Raw genomic sequence first — 23642 nt, forward strand, 5'->3', positions numbered from 1 at the left:
CAGGCTGCACACAACACTTGAGGATATCTAAACAGTAGAGATACTTTTTTTTTTTTTTTTCAACGTTTATTTTTATTCACATGCCTTGTGATCATAGCTCCAAAGATGGCACTTTGTGTGATCACTCGCAGAAAAATGCAGTGAGATGACATTCCTGGTGAAGCTGTGCACACAAAAATCCTTTTGTTTTTGTTTTTTTTTCTATCAGAAAAGTAAAAACAATGACTTCTTATGAGTTAAGTTAGACAGATGACTGGGAGTAAATTCTTGGTAGTACATGTGTACAAAATCCCCTCGAAGGGAAAGCCTGAAGGGCTGAACTCAATAAAATCCATCATCTCAATAATGCATTGTAGAATATAAATTCAACCAAGTATCAAAATGTGTGAAGATGTTGGGTTTTTTTAATCTGGGTGAGATGCCTTCTATGTTTTGGTAGCATTGTTTAGCATTACAGTATTAAAAACATTTCTATGTAATTCAAAGCAACATATTATAGATATCAGCCTACTTTCTGGGTATTTTGCCAGTCACCATTCTTTTGCATGTACAGAAGAACAGGCTTGGGCCCAACGGTACATTTGGCCAATAAAAGCATCGTTTTTTTTGTTCACCCACATTTTTGTTACGTCTTTAGTTTCTATTGCACACACAGATATATGACAGTTATCAATACCAGGAATCAATATAATGATGGCTTATTTGTTGAACCCAAATGATGGGTTTGGAAAGCAGTTGGGTAGGAAATGGCTCTTTGGTTTTTATTCAGTTAAAGCAAAAGAAAAGAAATGGGTGTCTTATATGGGAGTCCTGATGTCTTGTAAAGAGTCTGATCCTGGTCCTGGACTGGGCAGCATCTCTGTGGAGCTTGGTGAGCAGTTCAACATGCCTACTACATCTCCATCTATTTGCTTTTCCCTTTCTATGGCCAAGGCTGAAGCCACATCAGATGGGTCGAGTCTGGTTATCCTGGCAAAAAAGGAGAGTTTGGAGAGATTGAACACTTGTGTGGAAATACTTTTCTTTAAAAAGTAAAAAAGGTAAGGGAACTTTGAGGTTAAAAACAGGTGAATGTGAGTGCATTATGTGTCTTTTAGAAGACAAAAATAGGATATAGATCAGGATTTTTTTTTTTTTAGATAAAAACAGACTTTTTTTTTTTTAAATGTTGGGGTGACAGAAACAACTAACAGAGAAAATTTTATATGTTCCCCCCTTATAAAGGCGGTTGGACTGCTGTTTAATATCCTGCTGAGAGGAAATGCTATTGTCATAGGAAGGGCTGTTGATTTAATGGCTTGCACAGCAGATGGAGACACACAGCTCAAATGAGACACACTGGGAGATAATGACATCCAGATATAAATAAATAACTTGACATTATGGACTAATTGCAGGTGATGCTGTCCTAGGCAAAATAGTTTCAGAATTGGATGAATGTATTTTGAACACGCACCTCTTAACTTCTTTAACATCATCACGTCTAGTGCAATTTCAGAAATTGTTTGCAGAAATTTTGCACAACCCCCCCACCTCCCTCACCAAAAAAAGGAAGAATCAAAGTAAAACAGAAATTGACTGAATGTTGCCAGTTAAACCACTTCCAAGGTTTAAAGCTCTCACTGTCTTTTGTAATTTTTCAATGATAAGCCTGACCTTGTGCTTCATTTGTTTTAGATGAAGCAATGTTTTGAGGTTCAGATACTATAAGTGAGTTGTTATTTTCTTACCACTTGGACAGCTACTTTGCATGTATTTACATGTGCCACGCTTACTGCTGCAACCTGCCTATTCTGGAGCAATGAGATTGTAAATTCAGCTGTGCTGCCTGAGGGGTTATGCATCAGTCAACGTCGGAGAAGGTTGTTCCAGGTAAACCCACCTCTGACTGCCAAGTCTATGCTAAATACAAAATGCAGAGTAATGGTGGAATACAGGAAGAAGCGAAATATTGATACATTTTGCATTCTTTGATCATTAATATTTTACTGCAGTGGATTGTAATTTATGATGTCTCTTAAATAGTTGTCAAAAGGTATGATGTCGAGATTTTCTGTTGCCTTTGTTTGCTCCTTTTTATAATTTGATCCATACAGACACCTTAAAAGTACAGATTTCATCTGGTTTTTAGAATAATAAAACCACATCAAATACTCCAATAGATCAGCAGCAATGTAATTTGTCCTTTTAATGTCAATAGTTATCTGTAATCATTTTGGTTTTTAAACATCAACGGAAGACCCATCTGACTAGTTGCGATCTCTTTGGTGGAGCAGCACTTCTGCCTCTAACATTTAGATTAAGACGGAAATGTTTACATTATGCAGTGCCCATCAAATTAAAATAAATCGTTGTGCATGGTGTTAACATTAATAATATAAACTTGTTTTATTGCCTTTTACCGAGTTTCCCTTACAGCAGAGCGTTTCTGTGCTTTTAGCATACATTTTCTACCCTCCACATTGAGCATTTAGAGTAGAAAAATATGAATCTTTGTTTTTTCTTTCTGGAAAATCTGCTTCTCTTGTTCTTACTGTTTCTGTATTACAGCTTAATTTGCATCATGCTGTCTTGCATCATAGCATGTATATAAACAGCATTTCTTTTTCAGTCTGAGATCATTCCCTTCCCCAAAATAGAACTTGTACAACGCTTTTTGCAGTAACTTCTGCAGTTTGTGAACACTAATTATAGTAAAGTAATTTTATAATGACAACTTTTCTGTAAATGTTCAGATTATGTCACTTCACAAGAACCTGTTTTGTGATAGCTCTGCTGTTCAATATTCATTTAAATTCAATTTTGCCATTTTCTTTTACACTTTATTAGCCAAACATTTCACATTTTCTACTTTCTTTCCATCAACACCTTCAGTCTGTTACTGATCCAAAACTGCTACCTCCATTACCCAGTAAAGCTCTTTTGTTTCGCACTTTCAGTCTTTTATGTGATGCTAAGAGCAGAATCCTGAGCATGCTGGCCACAAAATTCCCTAGAGGTAATCAGCTGAGAAGCACACAGCTGGTTTTGTCTTGGAGCCACAGGTTCTTAGGTCAAAGCGTGATATTTGGTCAGCTGACGGTCTGAAAATCTGACATTTGGCTGGTCTAGTTGATAATGAATTAAACTTTTTTTTATGATGCAATGAATCATAAAATAACACAAAGCTGGTGAAAAATCCTCTCAAAATCATATTTTAAAGTTCTAAATGACACACATCCTGTACCAATTTGTTTGGGGGACATTTGAAAACAAAAAAGATGCAACAACCTGATTTCACATATGTGCACAATATTAAAGTAGCACTTGTTTTTATGCACATTTTGATCCATTTTCCGAGGTATATCACTAACCGTTTTGGAGCGAATCTGATTCATCTCTGTATAAACATATGGTTATAACATAAGAAGAATACAATAACATGTCTCATAAAAATGTAATAAATTGAATCTATTTTTCATTCATAGCATTCTTCTTGATACGTTTAAATAGCAATCCAAGGATCAACTGAGAAAAATAATTGTTTACACTAAAGAATTCAAAATACACTCGATGCCCTTTTCCAAACATTTTCTGACAAAGGAAAGAAAATATAAACTGTGCTTCCATTCTACGTATATGCACTTTACGCATCTTTTCCACCATCCCAAACATCTTCGTGAGTAAACATACTCTTGAGAGTTCTCGTTGTCTTCTGTCAGAGTGTCGTCACTGCAGTCGCCTCCCATCTCTGTCTCTGGTTCAACACACGCTTCCTCACAAGCCCGCTGCACGGCTGCTGGTGTGCTGCTCACACAGAAGCACATGAACAACGTCTCTTTATCACTGTCATATTCGCTTCCTGTTGCCCTTTTGCAAATGAACAAGGCATTGCTCTGAAGCCTTCGGACAAGTGCTGGAAAGCTATAAAAACATCCTAATAAAGATAAAAAAGAAATCATTTTGTGAACATAAGAGGAGATCCAGAGCCAACACAAAGCACATTCTCCTCATTTCGTCATCCGCCAGTGTTGAAATGTTAACTGCAGCTTGGGCAACATCAGAGGCAATTCTGTACCAGCACTGCTGTGAGTCCCATCTGTGATTGTGGGCCTGTTGGTTCGACAGCTAGCTATCAGACTGCTAGTTTCAGCTTTAAGAAAATGAGTGCTTAGATGTATTTAGTAGTAGTGCTAATGTAAGAATTATTATTTCTACTTATTTATACAAAAAATAAACATAATTTGCAAAAATTAATCTAAAGTTGTCACATGCACATCCCTAACCTTTTCATGCATAGTTGTCACTACAGTGGACAGCTGTCTAGAAGCCATTTTCTTGTGCTTCTTGTGGATTTTTATGTTATTAATGCACACAGACCACTGAAGTGGACACCAATGCCTCATAAAACACACTATCAACTACTGGCCATTAGCTGCAAATGCAAGAAATTATTTTTGTCAAATCCAATATGGCCGACAGACAAAAAAGCATGCCAGTCCCTCCTTCTACTGTAGACGACTCTTGCAGGTAAAAAAATAAATAAAAATTGTGACATCAGATAACCCCTAAAGAACAATACTACTGATGTATGTTTCAAATAACAACTTTGTTTTTGGAGAAAATTATAATTGATCACCTAAAAAAATAAAATAAAAATAATTTGTTTTTTTTTTTACAATTTTTTTCCTACCTTTTTTAATGCCTTAAGAAAATTAAAAAAACAAATGTTGAAAAAAATCCTGTCTCAAAGGATCCTAATTCATGCATGAAAGGGTTAAAGTAATCGCAATCGGAGGGGGATTCACGCTTTTGTTGTTGTTGGATGTATTATCTGGCTGTTCCAAATGATCATACTAGATGGAAGGCTTCAAGACATATTTTGGCTAGAGTTTGGGGTTATCTATTGTGTCCAAAAGTTGTCTTCCTTTCCAGAAATGTCTCTGATTCATGCTGATTTCACTTTACCCTGGTCAGACTTCCACGAGAACTTGAGTTGATCTCGAAAGCAACTGAGTGAGACCAGCCTCAGCTCCTTAAGCTCCTTACAAAGCTAATTAACAAAGAATGCACCTTGCATCTAGTTGTAAACGTTGAATCATGAAGTGCTTATTAAGAAATTTACTGTGGAATGCCACCACATCATGCTACAAATTATTTTAATGAAATCTTTTCATTAAAATAATTTTTTTTTTCCACATTTAAGTTATTTTGTCAAGTGCAGCTCTAGTAATCAAGCCACAATGGATGAAATGAAATTGATTTTGAACTGGTATTATGTTGGATGCACTGAAAATGAACTGATTTTTAAACACTTACATATTATGGTCCTTCAAATTAATAGTGAACTTTTGGTTCTGAGACACGGTCCAGGTCATTTTCTTTTTTATTTTGTTTTTGTAAATCATGTTATTTAGTAAATTAATTACATTTTCTTTTGTTTTCGGGCAGGCATGGCACTGTTGGGCCAAAATGAGAGTTGTGTTTTTATTGTATTTTCATTTGTATTTCAAAGTTTATGTAACATTTTATGCAACCAAAAACCCAATTAGGGAAAAATTACAGCACATTAGTTTGGACTGTAAATTCAGATTTTGTTCGTATCTATAGGGACTGAGGACTCAGCAGACACTGAACACTGGTTCTAACAATATTAACTAATAAAAGAAAAGAAAATTGGCACACACACAACTCTGCCTTTTATCCTCAGTTCAGTCTATTTGTTCCATTAGAAGGCACATTTCACATGCATTTTTTACACAATACCTTTACATCACAAAGGATTAGAAGAAGTTATTTTAAAATTTTGCATAAGTGTTTCATGAGAAGGGTTAAGACTTAAGTGCATTGAACCCGGATCTCTTTTGAAGTTATCTGAAGTGGCAGTCAGAAGTCACTCACTCTGAAGCAATTTCTGTTTCACTTACATTGATTTTTTTTTTCTTTTCTGGCTTTTATTAAGCTTTTTTGCAATCCTTAATGCACAGAAACTTCACTGCTTACCTTTTCTTGTTCCGACATTTGAGGACGTAGATAATGATGACGACGGTCTCCAAAACCAAGAAGACTGCAGTAAAAATAGCGCCAGTCTTCCATGCCTCGAGGCCTTGCTCATTCTTATCTAAACAAATATATTACCAACAAAAGACAAGGAAAGAGAACCAGGAGGAACTGAATTAAATGAATCAATAAACATACTGCTTTAAACAAAAAGATAAACTAGAATTCTGTTTTTTTTATGTTAATATTTTTTTTTAAATTACCTTGTTTTATAAAAAATATCTTTTTTTTCACTATTAGCTTATGTAAAGCTAGTCTACTTGGAGGTGGTGAAAAAGTATATGTATTAAATATAGATTTTTTTTTCTTTTTATGATGGGAGCCATATTGTGAATGGGCCTCAAATTTCTTCGTAGTAAGTGTAGCATGCTTGCACTTTTTTTCCGCCATATTACCTGTTTTTCCAGGTGTAACTTCCACTGGGTCCCTGATTCCATTCGGTTTCTCTCCTTCTTCCTGATGATATTCAGCAAAAACATTGTTTTCAAACTTATCTAGTGTGGGCTGGATCCTGCCATGGTTGTGTGGCAAAAATCCAGGATTTGAGGTGATGGTCCTGCTCTGATGGTTAGATTTCACCTCAATGAGAGTATTATCTTCAGTTGTACCAGCAACAAATAATGGGTTTGGGGTAGAGGGTTGGTTTTCAGGTCTCTTTTCTGCGAAGTCTTTCTTACTCTCTTCAGATTGTGGACCAGCGATCACCATTGCCGCTAAACGAGAAGATGTGTAATATGACACACAAAACATTACGCAAAAGGCAAACATTTTGCTAATAGGATGGAACTACAGCGTCTTGTAAAAGTGGTCATACCCAAGCTTTTATGTGATGGCGTAAAACAAAGTAGCTCATCATTATAAAGTGGAAGGAAAAATTTTAAAATGGTTTTCATGCTTACATTCTGAAAATTCTAGATATCAATGGAAAAAATGCAATACAAATTAAAGTAAGCACATTCGGTCAGTTTAAAACATGTCTATAAAGATTTTGGATTTCTTGTTGGGCTTTGATTCCACTTTTACAAATTTCTTCATGGCAGCTGCATATATCTCACCTTGATCCCCTTTATTGTCCTCTGAATCCTCCAAAGCAATTTGCTCCTCCTCTCCAGCATTGTCACCTCCTTCAGCCACCACGGCCACTGATCCTTCCTTGATTACAACCTCACCATATTTTGCCTCTACTGTTACTGTCCTTAAATCTGTACCTTCTGCTTCTGCCTTTTCTGTCTCCACTAAGCCATTGTCGTCAGGTTTTTCTAGTCCATCCACGTTCTCCTCTCTCCTGGCCGCTCTCTCCTCTTTTATCGGTTCTCCAAAGACGGGTTTTATTTGTATTACATGATCATTAGGATGAAGTAATGCTTTCCCTCCATCTGTGTGGTCTGTGTGACTTATCTCAAGCAGAGCTGCTTCCTTTCTCCTGCTATTCTCTATCTGTTCTTCATCAGCCACTCCAAGGCCAGCTTTAGATTCTTCCTCTTTTTCCTGCTCTGGCTGTACGCCCACTGCCACCTCCACAGTAGCTGGTGTTTCCTCTCCATCCTGTGTTTCTCTTTCAGTTGCATTCTTTAGAACTATCAACACAACCTGCTCCTCGCTGTCCTTCTTCGCAGCCTCTAAATCCCCTTCTGTCTCCTCTAAGGCTCCATCCACCGCCTCTTGAGTTAATATAGTTTCCAATAATGACTCACCGGTAACCTTCAAACTCACTGCTGCTCTGTCTGTCGTCTCTTCAACAGATCCAGCTACTTTTTCCCCTTCTTCCTTGACAACTTCTTTACCCCCTCCAGCTACATTTATAAATGTATCCACCCTTGCTTCTACCTCACTCTTCTCAAAACCATTATCTCCTATCTCAAGAGTCATATTCGTCCCGTCTTGGAGTGGTTCCAATGTTTCAGGTTCTTCCTCAGCTTCCCTCTCTCCCTGAGCATCTTCTTCTACCCCTTCCTTCTCCACAGCCATATCTTTTTCTTGAACAGCTGCTTCCATCTGACCCAGAGCTGCCTCTACCACCCTCTCAAGCAGTTCTTTTAACACTTCTTCTGCTCCACGGTCCTTCACTTGCTCTGAGACTTCTTGCATTGCCTGCTGAACGTCCTTCAAGCTGGGAGTGGACACTAAAGGCACAATTTCTGGTTCCTGGAGAAAGGTCTGGCCATCTTGGTAGGCAGCCTCAGTTGGGAACTGAATGGGGGCAGACATGTCTGAAAATATATAGCCAAGCATTTTATGTGTTTTGGATAAGTAAAATCTATAGTTTGCGATGCTCTGTATTTATAAAGTTATTGATGAAATGATGATGAACAAATTTATGGATTGGTGGAACTGCAATTTTACCTTTTGCATCTTCTGAGAGATTGTTTCAGATCAAACAAATGTAACTTGAGAAAATACAAAATACGCTTTTAAAATAATTTAAGAAAGCGCTCATTGTTGTGACGCAGCAATGCTGCCTCAGAAAATCACACTATCACCATGCGCCTCACTGTATGAAGTTCCTTGAAAGTTTTGGTTATATAGTACCAACACCAAAAGACTCGTGAGACATTTTTGTCTCATGAGTCCACAGAATACTTTCCAATACTGTGAGGTGGAACTTTGTGTTCTTTTTGCACAGCGTTTTGGCCTTAAGGTTTTTCATCTTAGCTGAGTCTCTTTCTTATTGCTGAACCTTAAACTGTAACCTAAACTAAGGCAAGGGAGGCCTGCAGTTCTGTAGGTGCTCTCTTTAATTGAGAAAATTTTGTATTTCCTCCTTTCACAAGACATAATCTCACTTACCTTTTCCCTCATTTAGACTACGAATCCCTGTGCAGTCACCACAGATTACAATTACATGGTCATTGTATCAGAGTATGTTTTATAATATCAGCCTACCTTCAGATGTGCTGTGTTGTGTTAGCAAAACCACCAGGAATCCCTTCAGTATGGAGTGCCTCATGTTGTCCAAAAACATACACTACTAAACATCCAAGTCTTTCCAAAGAATTGTCAACTTCCTCCTGCTGTTGAAAGGAATACCCAAATGTTAGGTGTTAGCCTGTTCACCAGTAGAAACCACACAAAGTATGGGTGGACTACAACATTCACAGGTGACAAAGATGTGAGGGAGGGTGAAAAAAACAGACATTTCCATGTCAAATATTGCCACAGTGAGTTCTGTCATAGCACCAAGTGTCTCTACACGAAGTAGCACTGAACTGTCAAATGCCTTTGAGATTCCTACAAGGGCCGCAGCAAAGTATCGGCAACATGTCACACACGCAGCACACTTATGAGGAGCAATTATAGTAGCGCTGTGAAATGTAGGGTTAAGCGGCTACCGAGGCCTGAGATAGAAGCAGAGAGTGCAAAAGACAAAAAACCGCCATACATCTGGAAAAAGTTTAAATAACTCTAAAGAAAGGAGGCAACCCACATTTATGGATGAGTCACATCTGTGTTTTTAGGTTCATCTCTTACACTAAACTCACATGTGCGTCCAAAGTATTGTGCCTGAAACAGCAACTAGAACTCCTTAGTGAGACTGGATGGACTTCTAAACGTGTTGCATTATCTGTGGTAAAAAGAAGCATTTAATGTTCCTGTGCAAGCTTCTGTTGCTTGTGATGGGCTATATCATAACGTGAAGCATGTACTGAATAAATTGGGATCTTTGTGAGAAAAGTATGCGCTGTCAGAAATGTTGTATAGTTGGGGGCAATGGAAAGTCACTTGGTACCATTTTGTACAGCAGTTAATTTATATTATTTATAATGAGACCAATCTGAATGCAAGGGCTATGCATATATTTGGCCTTATTTCTAACAATAAATCTCTTGCAATTAAACCTCTTTGCTGTTTTGAAATCTTCTTGGTCAAAACCACCAGATTCATTTTAGTTATTAATGTGACACATTTCGCTGGATTCTGTTAAAACGGTTATTGTTGCACTAAATCCCAAAAGTCATCAGCAGCGATAAAGTGAATAGAGCGTTTTGTACTGAGCACAATTAGATCTCTTCATTCGGGGAAATCAGACTTAACAGCCTTAGACGGTAGGTTTCTATTAATTCTGTTGTCACAATGGATTAAATGCTGGGGATATGACAGCTTAATAAAATTGTTTACCTTTTTACTCCAGGTGCAGACATGAAGTGAAATGGAGATATTTTCTTCTGTTTGCTTCATCAAATCAGTCTACCCTTGGAGTCAACATGTGCTATAGTCGCTCTGTAATCTGCTTAATAATTCCACCCTTTGTGAGAGTTATTTATTCTGTTGTGTTTTCCCTGAAATCAGTTGATCCTGACCAGAGGCACAATTTATTCTCCTGCCAAAAATGTGCCTTACACAACTATAAACCCAGATCAGATTTATCAACCCACCAGTTTATGTATTTTTTTTGTGTTTTTTTTTCTTCCAGGCATCTCTTCACGCACACTCAATGTTTTGAATTTAGAAAAATAATAAAGACCCATCCTCGGTGTTTGTAGAGGAATATGTCAGTATGAGTCTCTCTGGTCTTTGTGTAGGTTTTTAAGTCACATGGGGTGCCGCACTGTGATCTCTGCTTCAGCGTGAATCACTTGACAGTTCACTGCCAAATCCGTGCTCCTGCTCATGAAAAGTCTCTGTTCTCTGTGACAAAACAAAATCATACAAGAGCTGAAACTTTGGAGTTTCAGAGGGGCAGCAAATTATATGAGAAATGGAGCAATTTCTTTCCTGAGTTTTTATTTTGTCAAAAAAGCTTTTGAAGCCGTCTCTAACTTTCGATCTCTAATCTTTTCCTCCTTTCCTCCTCAGTGACTGCCGCAGAGTAGCTCAGAAAGGTTAATACAGTCACATGTGCTTCACATTGGGCTTTGTGCTACAAGGCAATGGAACTTGAGACACCGCATGTGACCGGGCTGCAGAAAGAGATTAACACAGTTGCATACCTTATATTGACTAATTGCAGATGTGTGGGTTCCATAATTAGTAGTAATCATAAAAGTGATTACTGAAAAAAGGTAAATTGAAACATAATTGAGTAATTGGCCTAAGAAAATTACATATTTTCTGGACAACTGCCGAGACTACGTTGTGCGAAAGGGGAGAGCGGAGCAGGACCTCGTGCTCTGCTGTGAAGCCGTAGGAGTCGCCCTCTGCATTTCACACGTACATGCTGGAATTTCCGATGCTTCTTTCCACGAGAAGACGCTGCTGTGTAGTAAACGTTAACGTCCACCCTGACCCACTGAGTTTAACTAGCAACAGCACCATTGCATGCTCAGGCCAGCATTTGTTGTGAGGCAGTTCTAGTTTGAGTTGTGCTAATTTTAGGAAGGAGGAACCAGGAGAAGCCTTGCAAAGAGGTGTGATGGTAGAGTTGTCCTGTTGATGTGCTCTACCTACAGGCAGGAAGAGTCGGTACTTGTTTGTCAATTTTTTTTTTTAAAGTAAGAAGCTTTAAAACTTTTTTTTAGCTTGTATGTAAAATTTATGGAAAGACTCAGTGGTCATCAATTCTGTTTACTCTGACGGTCAGTATTTCAACTTTTGAGACAATAATTGGAGTTTAATGTTTACTGTTCAAAAATGTAAATGCTCTGACGGTTGTGCAATCTCCTTATCATTCTTGCTGGATATATTGTCAATAAATTATGGCTGAATAGTTAGAATAAATTTCTTAGAGGATATTTGGATTCCAATCCTTATTCATGGGAGTGAATAAAGATTGGCTGGACTGGTATTAGGCCCACAGCCTTTGATGAGAATAGACATGGACTATAACAAGTTGTGTGATTGTAGGTGCTACTTGTTGCCATATTTTCAGACAAATGATCCTCCAGATCTGCCCAATAATCAGAACAAGGATTCATCAGAAAAATACCACCAGTTATCTAATCTTCTCCCAAATACAGCCCACGGAATTTAGTTTGGTTTTTCATAAGATGTTTTTCTTAGTAAAAAGTGGTTTCTTTTTGTCATTACAAGTTACAAAATTCCACATACCCTCTATGCAGATGCACTCACACTGGTTGTGCTGGTTGTACTGAGCAAGCTCTGCGTTAGTGATGTCACAACTGCTTAGTGTGGATGGGCAATATGGCACCAAAATCATCACATAATCATAATTTCCCTTATACGAAAGCATAGCTATTAAAAATGTTTGTAACACTTACGCCAAAGTGCAGTTCTAAACAAATTTTAGACAGAAAAGACTCTGTCAAAATTATTGCGAAAATCATCAGCAAACAAGCTGAAGCTACTGTTGCTGCTTTAGGTGAGTTTATACACACCCCAGATACAATATTGATCTTTAGCTAAGTCAGACAAGTTGGTTGCAAGCTAAGCATTCAAACTAGACTATTCTGGAAAAAAGTAAACATTCATCAAAGTGTTCACTCATTTTTGCATCAGCTGCTAAGTGTCTTCATTAGCACTTCTGAGAAGATGAGTCCAATGGATAATAATAAAAATATTAATAAAATACCAATAGTGCAGTAAGCAGTTACATGTCCTTTAAAATCTATTTAGTTTTAGTTGAAGGAAAGGGGAAGAAATAAAAACTGGCTGGTCTGATTAAGACCACAGAATCAGTTTCACACTTTCTGCTTTGACAGATCATCAACACATTCTAATTCCTTTATTATCCAATAATGCAAGATCACCCACCTCTATTCTGAAATTGGGAGGAGAGTGTCACGGGGGAGAAAGCAAAGCAACCCTCACAGATTGGCAGCCTGTTCTTTCTTATGAAATAGCCCTAGCAGCAATTTTTTGAGGTCGTTTTGATGTAAAGCAAAGCTAATTTTCTTTGGAGGTAGGTGTTATAGCTGGACTCTTTGTATAATGTTTTTTCCTAATTCTTCCTGAAGTTGTGGTCAAGAAAACCCCAGTCCCAAACACATAAGTGGTGTTTAGGATTAAATCCTCTGCCCAGGCGCAGCAGTGAAAATGCCTCAAAGAGTAACAGCAATCTAAAGCAAACTAAGAAACGGTACAGTCGTTAATGACCACCTTTACCTAAAAGACTTCAGATGAGACAAGACGGCTGAGAGGTACAGCTGTAATGAGTGTGCTAAAGTGAAGCAGGAGAGCAAACAAAAGTTAAAGGCGTGTTTCTCAGAAGATTACCACGGCAGTTGATCCTGTTGGCTTGACCCAAAATGGGGCCATAGGTTTCAGCTGTTCATTTTCCTGTCTCTACCTACAACTTTAGGTTTGTGACTGGTCCATAAAATGCTACTTCTCTGCATAGTAACTTGACCGTTGCCAGTTTCGTTTGATTTTTATCTCTCTTCAGTGCTCTGTCTGGGATTTGTCTCATTGAGCTCAATTTCTCAAGATTAATCAGCGAACAGAAGCTGTGAACAATGACGCCGAGTTTTTGAATTGTAGTCCTTCATGGTTGTGGCAGCGGAGGAAGTGAGTGAAGCCATTCTGTCTGCGTTGGTCACGATTCCAAATACTGAGCAATTACAGTCGGCGCAAGACGAATGTTTGAGGACATTTTATAGCTGGAGAAGATGTCATTCAGCTCAGCACTTATGTTCATTTACAACTTAAAGAGTACATGTCTATACCAAGCAATTGCTTCTAAGAAATTGTCCAAACCCTCTGTAGAAAGCAAAGTGTAGAGCTATTGCTGCGCAGAGCCTCGGCTTGCTAAGAAACTAGAAGACTGCTTTAATAAAGATTTGGGGCACAACATTTGGTGCTAAAGTCTAAGATTTCACAGCAGCAGGTACCTAAAAATCCTAATTTGAAAATCACAAAATACATATTTATTACATATCAACATTTCAATAAAACTGGAGATGCACGTGACACACAACATCTCTATCTTAATTAAGAACTATTATGAAAATCATTATTTTTAATTTAACATGAGTAATTTTGCTTGATTATTGTAATAGTCATGTGCAGCAGCACATCATACATTTATTTTAGCACAAGACATGAAAACCTCTCAGAATACTGATGTAGAAAAGGTGATTGGGGTGCCGCCGAGTTTCTGCTCAGGCTAAGCAATCAGATATTAGGGCTTGATTCACTGACGTGGAAGCAGTTTAAATTATGTCATGATGTACAGTTGTAGAAGAAATAAAAAGTACCTGTATAAAACATTAGTCTTTATATAGATTAAATCATATGGTTGATTTAAATATTGATTGACTTTCAATTGAGTGATAAACTGAGGCCTTTAAAATATATTGGTGCTATTGATTTTTTTTTTTTTTACATGATGGATACATTTCTGATTTTTGACTTTTAGCCTTCGCCACTGCCTTTAGCCACTGATATCATCTAGGATTTGATTAAGGAGGAGGGAATCTGAGACATCTATAAAAACATTGAGCATTGAGAAGCAGGAAAGAGGACAAGAGGAAAGGAGAGATGTTTGATAATGTTCTACTAGTTACAGAGGGCCTTCGGTAGGGGCCCGTCTCAGATGATTCTGTCCCAGGTCTGTAAAATCCAGGAACCTGGATTTTATCAAGAGTCAATCTGTATCTTCCAACACATATTTTTGTGCCTCTTTATTTTGATCTTCCCTATATATTTTTTTTTTTGCCTGAAAGGATTTCAAGTGTATACATTTTATCTGTCTTCTGCATATGTGTCAGATCTTTTGTTGTTTACTTTACTTGGTGCGAGGAGGAAGCCCCCCATCAGCACAAGACGGAGACTCGTTGCAGTCACAGAAGAATCCTCCCTCTGAAATTCATTACTTTGAAAGGCATGCTGCGAAAAGAAAATATTTCTGTGCCTCAGAACTAATATGGGGATTTCTGTTTTGTGGCTGCTTGATGTTTTGCTACAAGGGGCTGCTCTACCTTAAACTCAGGGAAAAAAAAGTTTAGATCATTTGGAGTTTGTAGAAAGGTAGAAGAGCAGAGCAGAGAACAATATTACTGCATATAAGTAAATAATGTACAAATTACACGTTTGAGAGTAAAAGCCTTTGTTAGAATTGCAAACCAAATATATTATTAGGAATTTAAGCACTGGCTGCAGTCAGTGCTTAGGGAGACACCAAAATTATTGAAGACTTTGGAAAGACCAAAGCGAGAGGTAACCCTACTCCTACTGTGCTTATCATCCGCAGTACATGGACAAACATTTTTACCATGCTAGTATATTTCCAATTCCTAAAATTCTTTTTTTAGTCTTATTTAATATTCAAATTTTCTGGAAAAAAATATTTATTTTCTCTATCTGAAAGTCATAATAATCAAAATTACCCAAAATACGTGTTTCAAATGTGTCTCTATGTCACTTTTTGAATTGAATTAACAAAACATATTACTTTGTGATGATAATATTTACAAGTATGCACAAAATTGCTCAGTCATGACCGGTTATAATTTATTATCATTCAACAAAAAGTTCGTTTTTGATAGGAAATGAAACAGGCGTCTCTCGAAAGATAAGATAAAAAATACATTTAAAAAAATATATAAAAATATCTATTTTATTGTCTCTTAGATATTAATTGGAAATTTCTTTATTTGCGTTACAACAATCAAAACCTTCCTGTAATGTAAACCAACTGTTTGTATGTTTCCACTGGTCTTTTATATTTGGTGTTGAGCCCCAAGTCCTTGAGATTGGAAGGACTCTTTGCCATCACCCTAATCTTTAACTGCCTCTGCAGATTTTCCATCAGAAAGTCTGGAGCTTTGCTGGGCCTCTTAAAAACATTAGTATTACCTCCGGTCATAACAAATGTGTTGGTAAAATGTAAATAAATAAATAAATAAATACAGAGGTTAGAAAATGTAGAGCAGGTTGTTGCAAACCAACTTTGTGGCACACTGCAAGTACATATTCTCTGACTCTGACATATTATCTCCGTTTTGTTACTGCAATTGGACTGTACAGCCTACGATAATAAAATAATGTAACAGCGGTGAGTCATGGTTTAGTGGTTTGGCCAATGTGTTGGGATTGAAACCTCAGTCACCTAAGAGACCAGCTGTGTGTCGACTGACACAAGCGCATCAAAAATGGCTTCAGGGATTTCCACCGATGGAAAGTGCCAGTGGGAAGGTAACAGGGAGATGATGAGCCAGTAAAACGGTTTGGGAGCAGGATATATGCTTTAAATAATATTAATAATGAGTTTATTTGCACACTCCTCCATATGATCCAGCCCTCACTCTTCAAAGTGCCAAACGTCGCGAGTGGTGAAACATTTGGGAATAAAGGCAGGTTTTGTTTGGTGAAATGAGAGATATTAGTCATTCATAACACAGAAGTGGTGTTTCATCTAATCATTCCCTCTCCTGGTTTCCCACTTCTCTCATTTTCTCTCTCCCTTCGCTCACTCTGCTCCTCTGTCTGTAGCTTCAAGAATTTTTCAAAAGGATGTTCCCTAAATATCTAGGACATCTTTTTGGGTCACCATTAACATCACCCAAACTTATAAAACATGCAGAGAAGTTACCTTTTTTTTTCTCTCCTTGCGTATAAGGAGATCTAAGCCTTCTTGCCGACACAAACAACAACATCAACCAGTACCAACAACAGAAATAATGTATGCTCTCATTATTATTCCTATTTGGAGCTATAATTTATTCTACACTAGTTAGAAACAGCAGTTTCAAAGGAAAAGCCATGAAGAGTGGCTTGTTGATAAGGCACGAAAGTTAAGTCAATGTATTCAGTCTTTCCCTGTTTTCCCCCTCATTTTCCCCTCACACATGAAAACACATGCAGGCTCTACATGCCCACATCTCTCAGAATACTCACTTCAAGTGGAGAAAATGTACAATTAATTAGAGAGAATCCACATTTCCTTGCTTGTTTGTGCCTTTGCACCGAGTCTGTGATCTGCAGCTCAAAGCAGAGCCATGAAGACAGAAACCCAAACCACTCCCACCCCCAATTAGCTCCATATGCTTGGAACAGGCTCCATCGCCGAACGATGACAGGCGCGTATGAGCTGGCAAATAAAACACCCCGGTCGCTCGCCATCATAAATGTCTGTCTAATGCCAGAGCAGAGCTTCACTTCTGGTTAAGTCATCACTCACTTTGCCTTTATTTCCACTGGTCTGAGTGTTTCATTTAGTGTGAGGGAGAAAAAGACATAGAGTCGCATTTGATCAAACACTTGAAGGCACTCTGCTCTCAGATGCTACTGCCATAGTCTGCCAACAGAGTTTCCTTTTTTTTCTGTGATGTTAAAAAAAAAGGAGGGAAAAAACACAATACCTCCCTGAACATTTCTGCTCCTCCTTGTAAATGGAACACTTATATAAGGCACCATTGTGGATTACATAAATATCTCAAAGTTATCAATATTTCATCCTTGGTGCTTTTGATGTGTTTGGTAATTGGATATTTATGTTGTGGGCTTCCTGTCTCAAAATCCCACTGCACTTCAGTGTTGGTGTGTGCGCTTGAGTGTTTGAGTAGAATATATGTATGTATGTATGTTATATATATATATATATATATATATATATATATATATATATATATATATATATATATATATATATATATATATTAGTTTGTGTGTGTATTAGACTAACTGTTGGTCTGATTGATGCAAAAGAGGAGGATGATACAGTGAGTCATCTTGGAGACAATTTTCTCTCTAGTAATCCACGACTTCCCGTTTTTCTAGGGTTTAAATATGGAGTATTTTTTTCCTACTTCTTAAAATGGGAAAAGTGAGAACATTTGGCATTCAACTAAAGTGTGTATGTATGTTCATTAGTCAGAAAACATCTGCAGGATAATTGCCACTCTCCAAAATTTTTCCATATCTAAAGTCAGCGGAAGAAAAGAAACTTAAAGCAACTTTAAAGCGACAAACAAGGACAAGAACACATATTTATCTTGTCACCACATTGTAAACACTAGCATTGGGGGGTAAATATATCCCCAAAGCTCACTGTTGGAGACTTGCAGCAAAGAGTGGCATTTTGGGGTCAACAAGTCTTGATAACATTAGATCCTATCTACTTGCCAACCAGTTGTTTGGGATGGATGTCAGAAAAAAAGTTTTTCTGACCTGCCATCGCACAGCTAAAAGTGCGGTTTAGCTAACTGCACTGAGACTTTATAAACCTCTGTGAGCTTAGGTAAAGTAAGATTGGGCTTTTTGGCAACCAAAGTCTCAGCTGCAGATCAGGAGAAATGTGTCACTAATTCACACGCATCAGCTGCGACCTTTAACACACTGGATGCATTTTGATGAAGTGTACAGAGACAAGAGAAGCTTTTGGACTTCAGCCATGGATGCTTTCATTTCAAACGCTAATTCTTCTGACTGTAACAGTTTTAAAATGGATTGCTAGCTGTCATTTCTTAGAGAACATATGTCAAACTCCTGGTCCGGGGGCCAAATCTGGCCCAACATAAATTTTTATGTGGCCCACTATACCCTAGAGACACATAAACAAAACTTTCTTGATAGTTGTGTGCTTAAATATTTTTTTATCAGTCAAACCAAAGCAGATTTTGTCTGTGTAGTGCCAAATTAAATCAATGTTCAATATTATTTAACTGTACGAAGTATGCAGAGAGAGCAGTTTATTTAATTATTTCAACTATTTGTTCATGAGTTCATTACATTTTGCCACAACCAACCCTTAGAGGACATTCATGGTCTTGATATGACCCAAAGCAAAAAATAAGTTCTGACCCATGGAGAGATGAAAAGAAGATTTGGACAACACATTCAGGGTTCTAATTATTCTTGCAATAAGTATTTAATTTTTTTTTTTATTATTTATTTCTTAATCCAGGATAATTACAACACTGAATAAATTTACTCAAAGAAGACTAGGTTTGTCTGGAATTTGCAGTAATAAATTGCAGTCCTTGATTCAGTCTTCCTTTCTTATTCAAAATCTTAAAAAGGAAAGTTAATCAAATGTGTGAGCATTTACATGGTAATGAACTGTTTGAAGAGTTTTGGTCAAGTTTCAGAGCTCATCACAGCACTGAAGCAACTCTCCTGAAAGTCACTAATGATATCCTCACAGCTGCTAATAGACTTGTACCTGCATTTGTTCCACTAGATCTCAGTACTTCATTGGATTCAGTCGATCACAGAATTGTCTTGGAAAGCTTCAGGGTTCAGGAGAACTGCACTAGTTTGGTTTATCTAAGAGGTTCAAGTTTGTCCCTAGTAATCATAAATCTTCTTGGTGCATCAGAGTAAATTGTTGTGGTCACAGATACACTCCAACGCCTCCATAACTCTTCAACACGTTTTGAGTTCCCAGATAGAAAAATGCATTGAGTACATTGTTTTCACATCAATGCTCAGTATGAGGGATTGCTGCAGATTTTATGACTTTATGCAATCAACTGTCCCCTGTCACTCTGCTCGCACTGAGGAGGAAGCACCGTTGCAAAGTCAGTGACTTGATGCACTTGGCTAGGCTTCCATATATGGAAAAACGTTTTACCAACTGGCACAGTACACTGAACCTAGTTGCATTGTTTTAGAAACAGAGTCACACTGGAGTGTGTGTGATTGACTCCCGAGTCTGTCTGCATGAGCATACTACAGCAGTAAAAATGTATCTATTCTTTGCCAGGGAAAAAAAATAGCGCAAACAGCACTGTGTGCATGTTCTTAAAGTTTTATATACAGTATATATATAAAATAGAAAGTCACGTATGTCATTGAGGAAAAAAAAAGCTCTGTCTTTATGTCCTCGCCATGAAACATCAGAGCTGTTAAAGAACTCTGTTTTCTTCTCAGTTGCATCTTCAGAGGAGGCTGGGACAGAAAGTGCGTCTCGATGTGGGGTCTCCCAGAGGCAAAGAGAGCTGGTGGCTCCTCGCTTTGATGAAGACGGAGAACAAGGACGGAAGACAAGAAGAGGAGGGGAGGTGAAGGAGAAGCATTAGCGTTGGATTCCTTAGTGGGGACTTGAGTCCAATAAATGTTTCACGCTTTTGGCAGTTACAATGACAGAGGAGCTGCCTGCGTGTCTAGAAAATAACAATTCATTGAAGGACCAATCTGGCATCCTGAATGGAATATTACACAATGAAATGAAAAGGGCGAGGAGAAATGTGCAGCAGTATACTTGTGGACAGATGGAAGGTATGTGCACACGAAGACAGAGAGTACACAAGCAGCAGCTGACACTTGGCGTAGTTCCGTGTTTCCACCAAGCGAGGGAGCTGTTGGGTTTGGTTTCAGGGATCCCAGAGGGGTAGAAGCAGGAGGCTGCCAAGACAAAAAATAGAGAGAGAGAGATAAAACAAAAAACAAAGAAGAACAGAGATGAAGAGGAGGGAGGGAGAAACAGAGACATAGAGGAGGAGGAAAGAAAAAGAAGGAGACTGACTAGTACCTTCATATTCCATTACATCACTGCTTTCTTTGAAAACGCTCCTCTCAGGCTTACGTCAGTGGGAAAGACTCCAATCACACTTTTTGGTACGAGAGAAACACCTTCATCATGCTTTATCGCAACAACAAATCCAGTCCTCGACAGCCGAGGATGCTCTCCAAACGCAGCAGGAGATGTACGACGGCTGCCTCGACTTGTGAGAGTTGAGCTTCACCCCGCATCATATTTCACTCTTTAAAGTTTGAGAATGTGGCTTGTAAAGGTTCTTCAGCATTTGGCACAACATGGTGGATATTAGGCGGACCGGATTTTTAGCTTGGTAAACATGAGAGCAAATGCATCTCCTCCCAGCTATTCTGGTGTTGACAGCTTTACTGCTCATCAGACTAACAGCACCTCTGCCCCGCTGCTGACGTGCCTGCTTACCTGCCTGCCTCCTCAGCACTTCAGCAAAAAGTTGTCTCAAAGTACCTGCAAAAGAAGCAGAGGGAGAAAGAGGCCAGGAGCGTTAACATGCAGGGTTAGGGATAGGCAACACTTGGCTTAGAATCCCCCCCAACCCAAAGAGCCATTTTGTAAGAAACTGTTTACATTATGTAACTTTTCAAAAACATTAGAAATTTAATGCTTTTCTGTATTATTTAACCATTAAATAAAAAAAAAACCACATAGACAGAAACAGTTGTTTTTTTGTTGGGTAGAAATACATAGCATTTAGGCTAATTCCAGTCCAGCTTATAGACAAGTTGTACATTTTTTAATTAAAAGCTCATTGTCAGAAGCTCCATGTTCATAAACTAAGACATTATTTTCAAGTTGCTTAAGTTTTAAAAAGAGATGTCCAGATCAAGTCTATAAATCAATGTTAAGCTTGATTAGACCTAGATTTAGCCAGTCACTGTCCTGCTGATGAAGCCTTGGGGCCACAACAAATGATTTTATTTATTTATTTATTTTTTGAGTAGTAGCAGTGCCTCCTATGCCATGCCATGCTACATGGAGAGCTAAATGAAAACTGCCACAATCTGTGCCCACATTGGATGATACGTGGTTTTTGTCTATAACATTTCAAAGCACTGGTCTTCTGCTTTGCTAAAGCAGCTCAGGGCCTCAAGGTCCCAGATAACCTGTTTGTGTGATTTTGCTGTGGCTGCGGTTATTCCACTCTCATCATCAATCATTAGACTTTCTGGCTGGCTGTTTGAATCAGGTTTACCCTGCTGCGAACACATTTAATGCTCCAAGATACGTGTGGTTGTGTGTGTGTGTGTGTGCGCGCGCCCGTGGGCTCGTGCGAGGGAGCACGTGCGTGGACGGTCCCGCTGCGAACGCAGACACGGCTACACCCGACACTGGACATCACAGCAGGCAGCACCTGCGAGATTGAAAGAGGCGAGAGCCGTGGCTGTGTTTGTGTGCATGCATGCATATGCGCATGTGTGTGTGAGAGAGCGGAAAGTGCTGCCTTAGGAAAAAGCTGGAGAGTGAGGAAAGGAGACAGGAGGAGGGAATGAGCGTATTCTCACATCAGCGAGCAACAAAGCGATGTACAGCAATACCTGGCTTACGTGTGTGTTCACGCTTGCACACGCAGTCACACACACACACAGAGTCACAGTCCAGGTGCTTTTGCTGGTGACTGTCTGTGATGAAGCAGCTAGTCTCAGGCAGAAATAGGTCAGCAAGCCTCTGGGCCTCTGGAGTCAGGAAGGCTGCCCTCTCGGTGTCTGTCTGTGTCACACATATCCTCAGCACACTCATCGCACAAACCTTCCAGTCAGAAGGTAACTCTTGTGCGTACTATTCAAGTATTTAGGGTTAGTCTGAGTATAATTAAGGCAAAATCTCTCTACCAAAATGTAGTTTTAGCTGGTAAAATAATACATAAGAGAACCAGACCCAAACTTGATGGATTAGGTAATATTCCTTTACAGTTCATTTCAAAAGTATGCAAGCTTGACACTTTTGACATTTTGTCACGACAACCAGAATCCTCAAAGTATTTTTTTTTTTAATTGAGGCTGTTTATTTAACGGACCAAACACAAAGTAAAGGGTTTTTGTAAGTCAGAAATTCCTAAAGTGTCATTTGTACTGACATCTTTTTACTTTAATGCCACAAAATACAGGTAAGTTCTGGAAGAAAACCTGTTACAGGCTGAGGTGAAGGTTCACCTCGCAGCAGGACCACAACCTTAAGCATAAAGCCAAAACTACAATGGAGCTGCTTAGATAACTGTCCTTAACTTGAATTGGCTTTTCTAGCTGCACAGACCACTCAACGCACTTCACACCAAAGCTACAGTCGCTCAGTCGTAGTTACAATGCAGACACATATTTTGAATATGAATATCAGTAAGTATTCATGCGAGGGTTATGGCCAGGGGCATATCAACTTGCCTCGGCGAGGAACCTTGAACTGTTAGAATGACCTGGTGAAAGTTCATTTCTAAATTCAAATGATGATGTGTGGGATCTGTGTCTTATCTTACAGAGACTGAGTCATTTTGCAAAAGTTTTCATCCCTTGATGTGCATTTTTATATGCAAAAAAAAAGCGTCAAACTTGTCCCTTTTATTTACAACACAGTTCACTAGTTTGCTTGGTCTGTCACTTTTGTTCCCATTGAAATATATACAGTCATAACATAGCAACGATACTGTATATTGAAACAAAAATGTAACTTTTCAAATAAACCGATAGTAACATGTCTAAAGTTTTGACATTTTTGACCTGTTTCTTTAAAAAAGATAAAATAAATCACTGACATTTAAAGCTCATCAAACTCTGCTTTCCCCTTGTTGTCTGCTTTCCAGTCACGCATCCAAACTGACGCAAACGCGTGTCAACATTAAAATCCCCTCTCCGTTTCTCCAGTTTGTCTCATCCATATCTGGAACTAGGATTAGCAGCAATGGCCGGCACTTGGGAACGAGGCTTACCTGCGAGTGGGCGTCTCGTCCTCGGTCCCCCAGCAGAGGAAATGAAGATTAGCCCGGCGCATAAACATTGCGAGATTACTTGCCAGAAAGGATTAATAAATGCATGCATACAGTATTTGGGAGTTTTGTGTTGTGCATCTTTTAAGTGCCGAAGCCAGGACTTTCCCCCTCCGTGCTCGCGCATCTTTAAGATTACTTAGTGAGATTAGCTCCTCTGAGAACTGGGGTATGTTGAGCCTTATGAGAAGGTAAAGGGATGGGGCGCAGGGATTTACTCAGCAAATCTAAAGTGACACGTAACAAGCAGTCCCAACAGTGCTCCTTCATTTTATATTTGAATCAGAGCGTTTTATT

The 23642-nt window shown here is 38.6% G+C and overlaps 1 protein-coding gene and 1 long non-coding RNA gene across 7 annotated transcripts in view; both read right to left on the reverse strand.

The window, feature by feature from the left end:
- Window positions 1-44: 44 nt before the first annotated feature.
- Window positions 45-15003, reverse strand: LOC103469104 (uncharacterized). Of its 2 annotated transcripts, XM_017303901.2 has the most exons (6): window positions 8923-15003; window positions 7095-8249; window positions 6435-6752; window positions 5983-6100; window positions 3673-3786; window positions 45-969 (listed from the first exon to the last, which is right to left on the reverse strand). In XM_017303901.2, exons 1-6 carry the CDS (start codon window positions 8999-9001, stop codon window positions 798-800), a joined length of 1956 nt encoding a protein of 651 aa, XP_017159390.1. In that variant the 5' UTR covers window positions 9002-15003; the 3' UTR covers window positions 45-797. The 2 variants fall into 2 exon arrangements, with proteins under 2 accessions (XP_017159390.1, XP_008414830.1); XM_008416608.3 differs by lacking the exon at window positions 3673-3786.
- A 4605-nt stretch (window positions 15004-19608) lies between these two features.
- LOC103469095 (uncharacterized) overlaps window positions 19609-23642 on the reverse strand; it is a 33917-nt gene continuing 29883 nt past the window's right edge. For 2 of the 5 annotated variants that reach the window (XR_014088256.1, XR_014088255.1), the window contains exons 2-3: window positions 20348-20818; window positions 19609-20220 (exon numbers count right to left, since the gene is read on the reverse strand). This is a non-coding gene — a long non-coding RNA (uncharacterized LOC103469095). Of the gene's footprint in view, window positions 20221-20347; window positions 20819-23288 lie in introns of all 5 variants that reach the window. The other 3 variants (XR_534301.3, XR_001776601.2, XR_534300.3) reach the window with 3 other exon arrangements.

The sequence above is a fragment of the Poecilia reticulata genome, chromosome 1 (genome assembly GCF_904066995.2).
Source record: "Poecilia reticulata chromosome 1, P_reticulata-male-v2, whole genome shotgun sequence".
Taxonomy (NCBI): domain Eukaryota; kingdom Metazoa; phylum Chordata; class Actinopteri; order Cyprinodontiformes; family Poeciliidae; genus Poecilia; species Poecilia reticulata.

Bases quoted from the DNA above. Each gene is read 5' to 3' on its own strand.
- LOC103469104 (XM_017303901.2), bottom strand. From the start codon at position 9,001: ATGTTTTTGGACAACATGAGGCACTCCATACTGAAGGGATTCCTGGTG. The intron at 6,101-6,434 runs GTAATATGGCGG...ATATTTGTTTAG, and splicing joins AGTTACACCTGGAAAAACAG to ATAAGAATGAGCAAGGCCTC. The intron at 970-3,672 runs GTATGTTTACTC...CTTTTTTGCCAG, and splicing joins GACAACGAGAACTCTCAAGA to GATAACCAGACTCGACCCAT.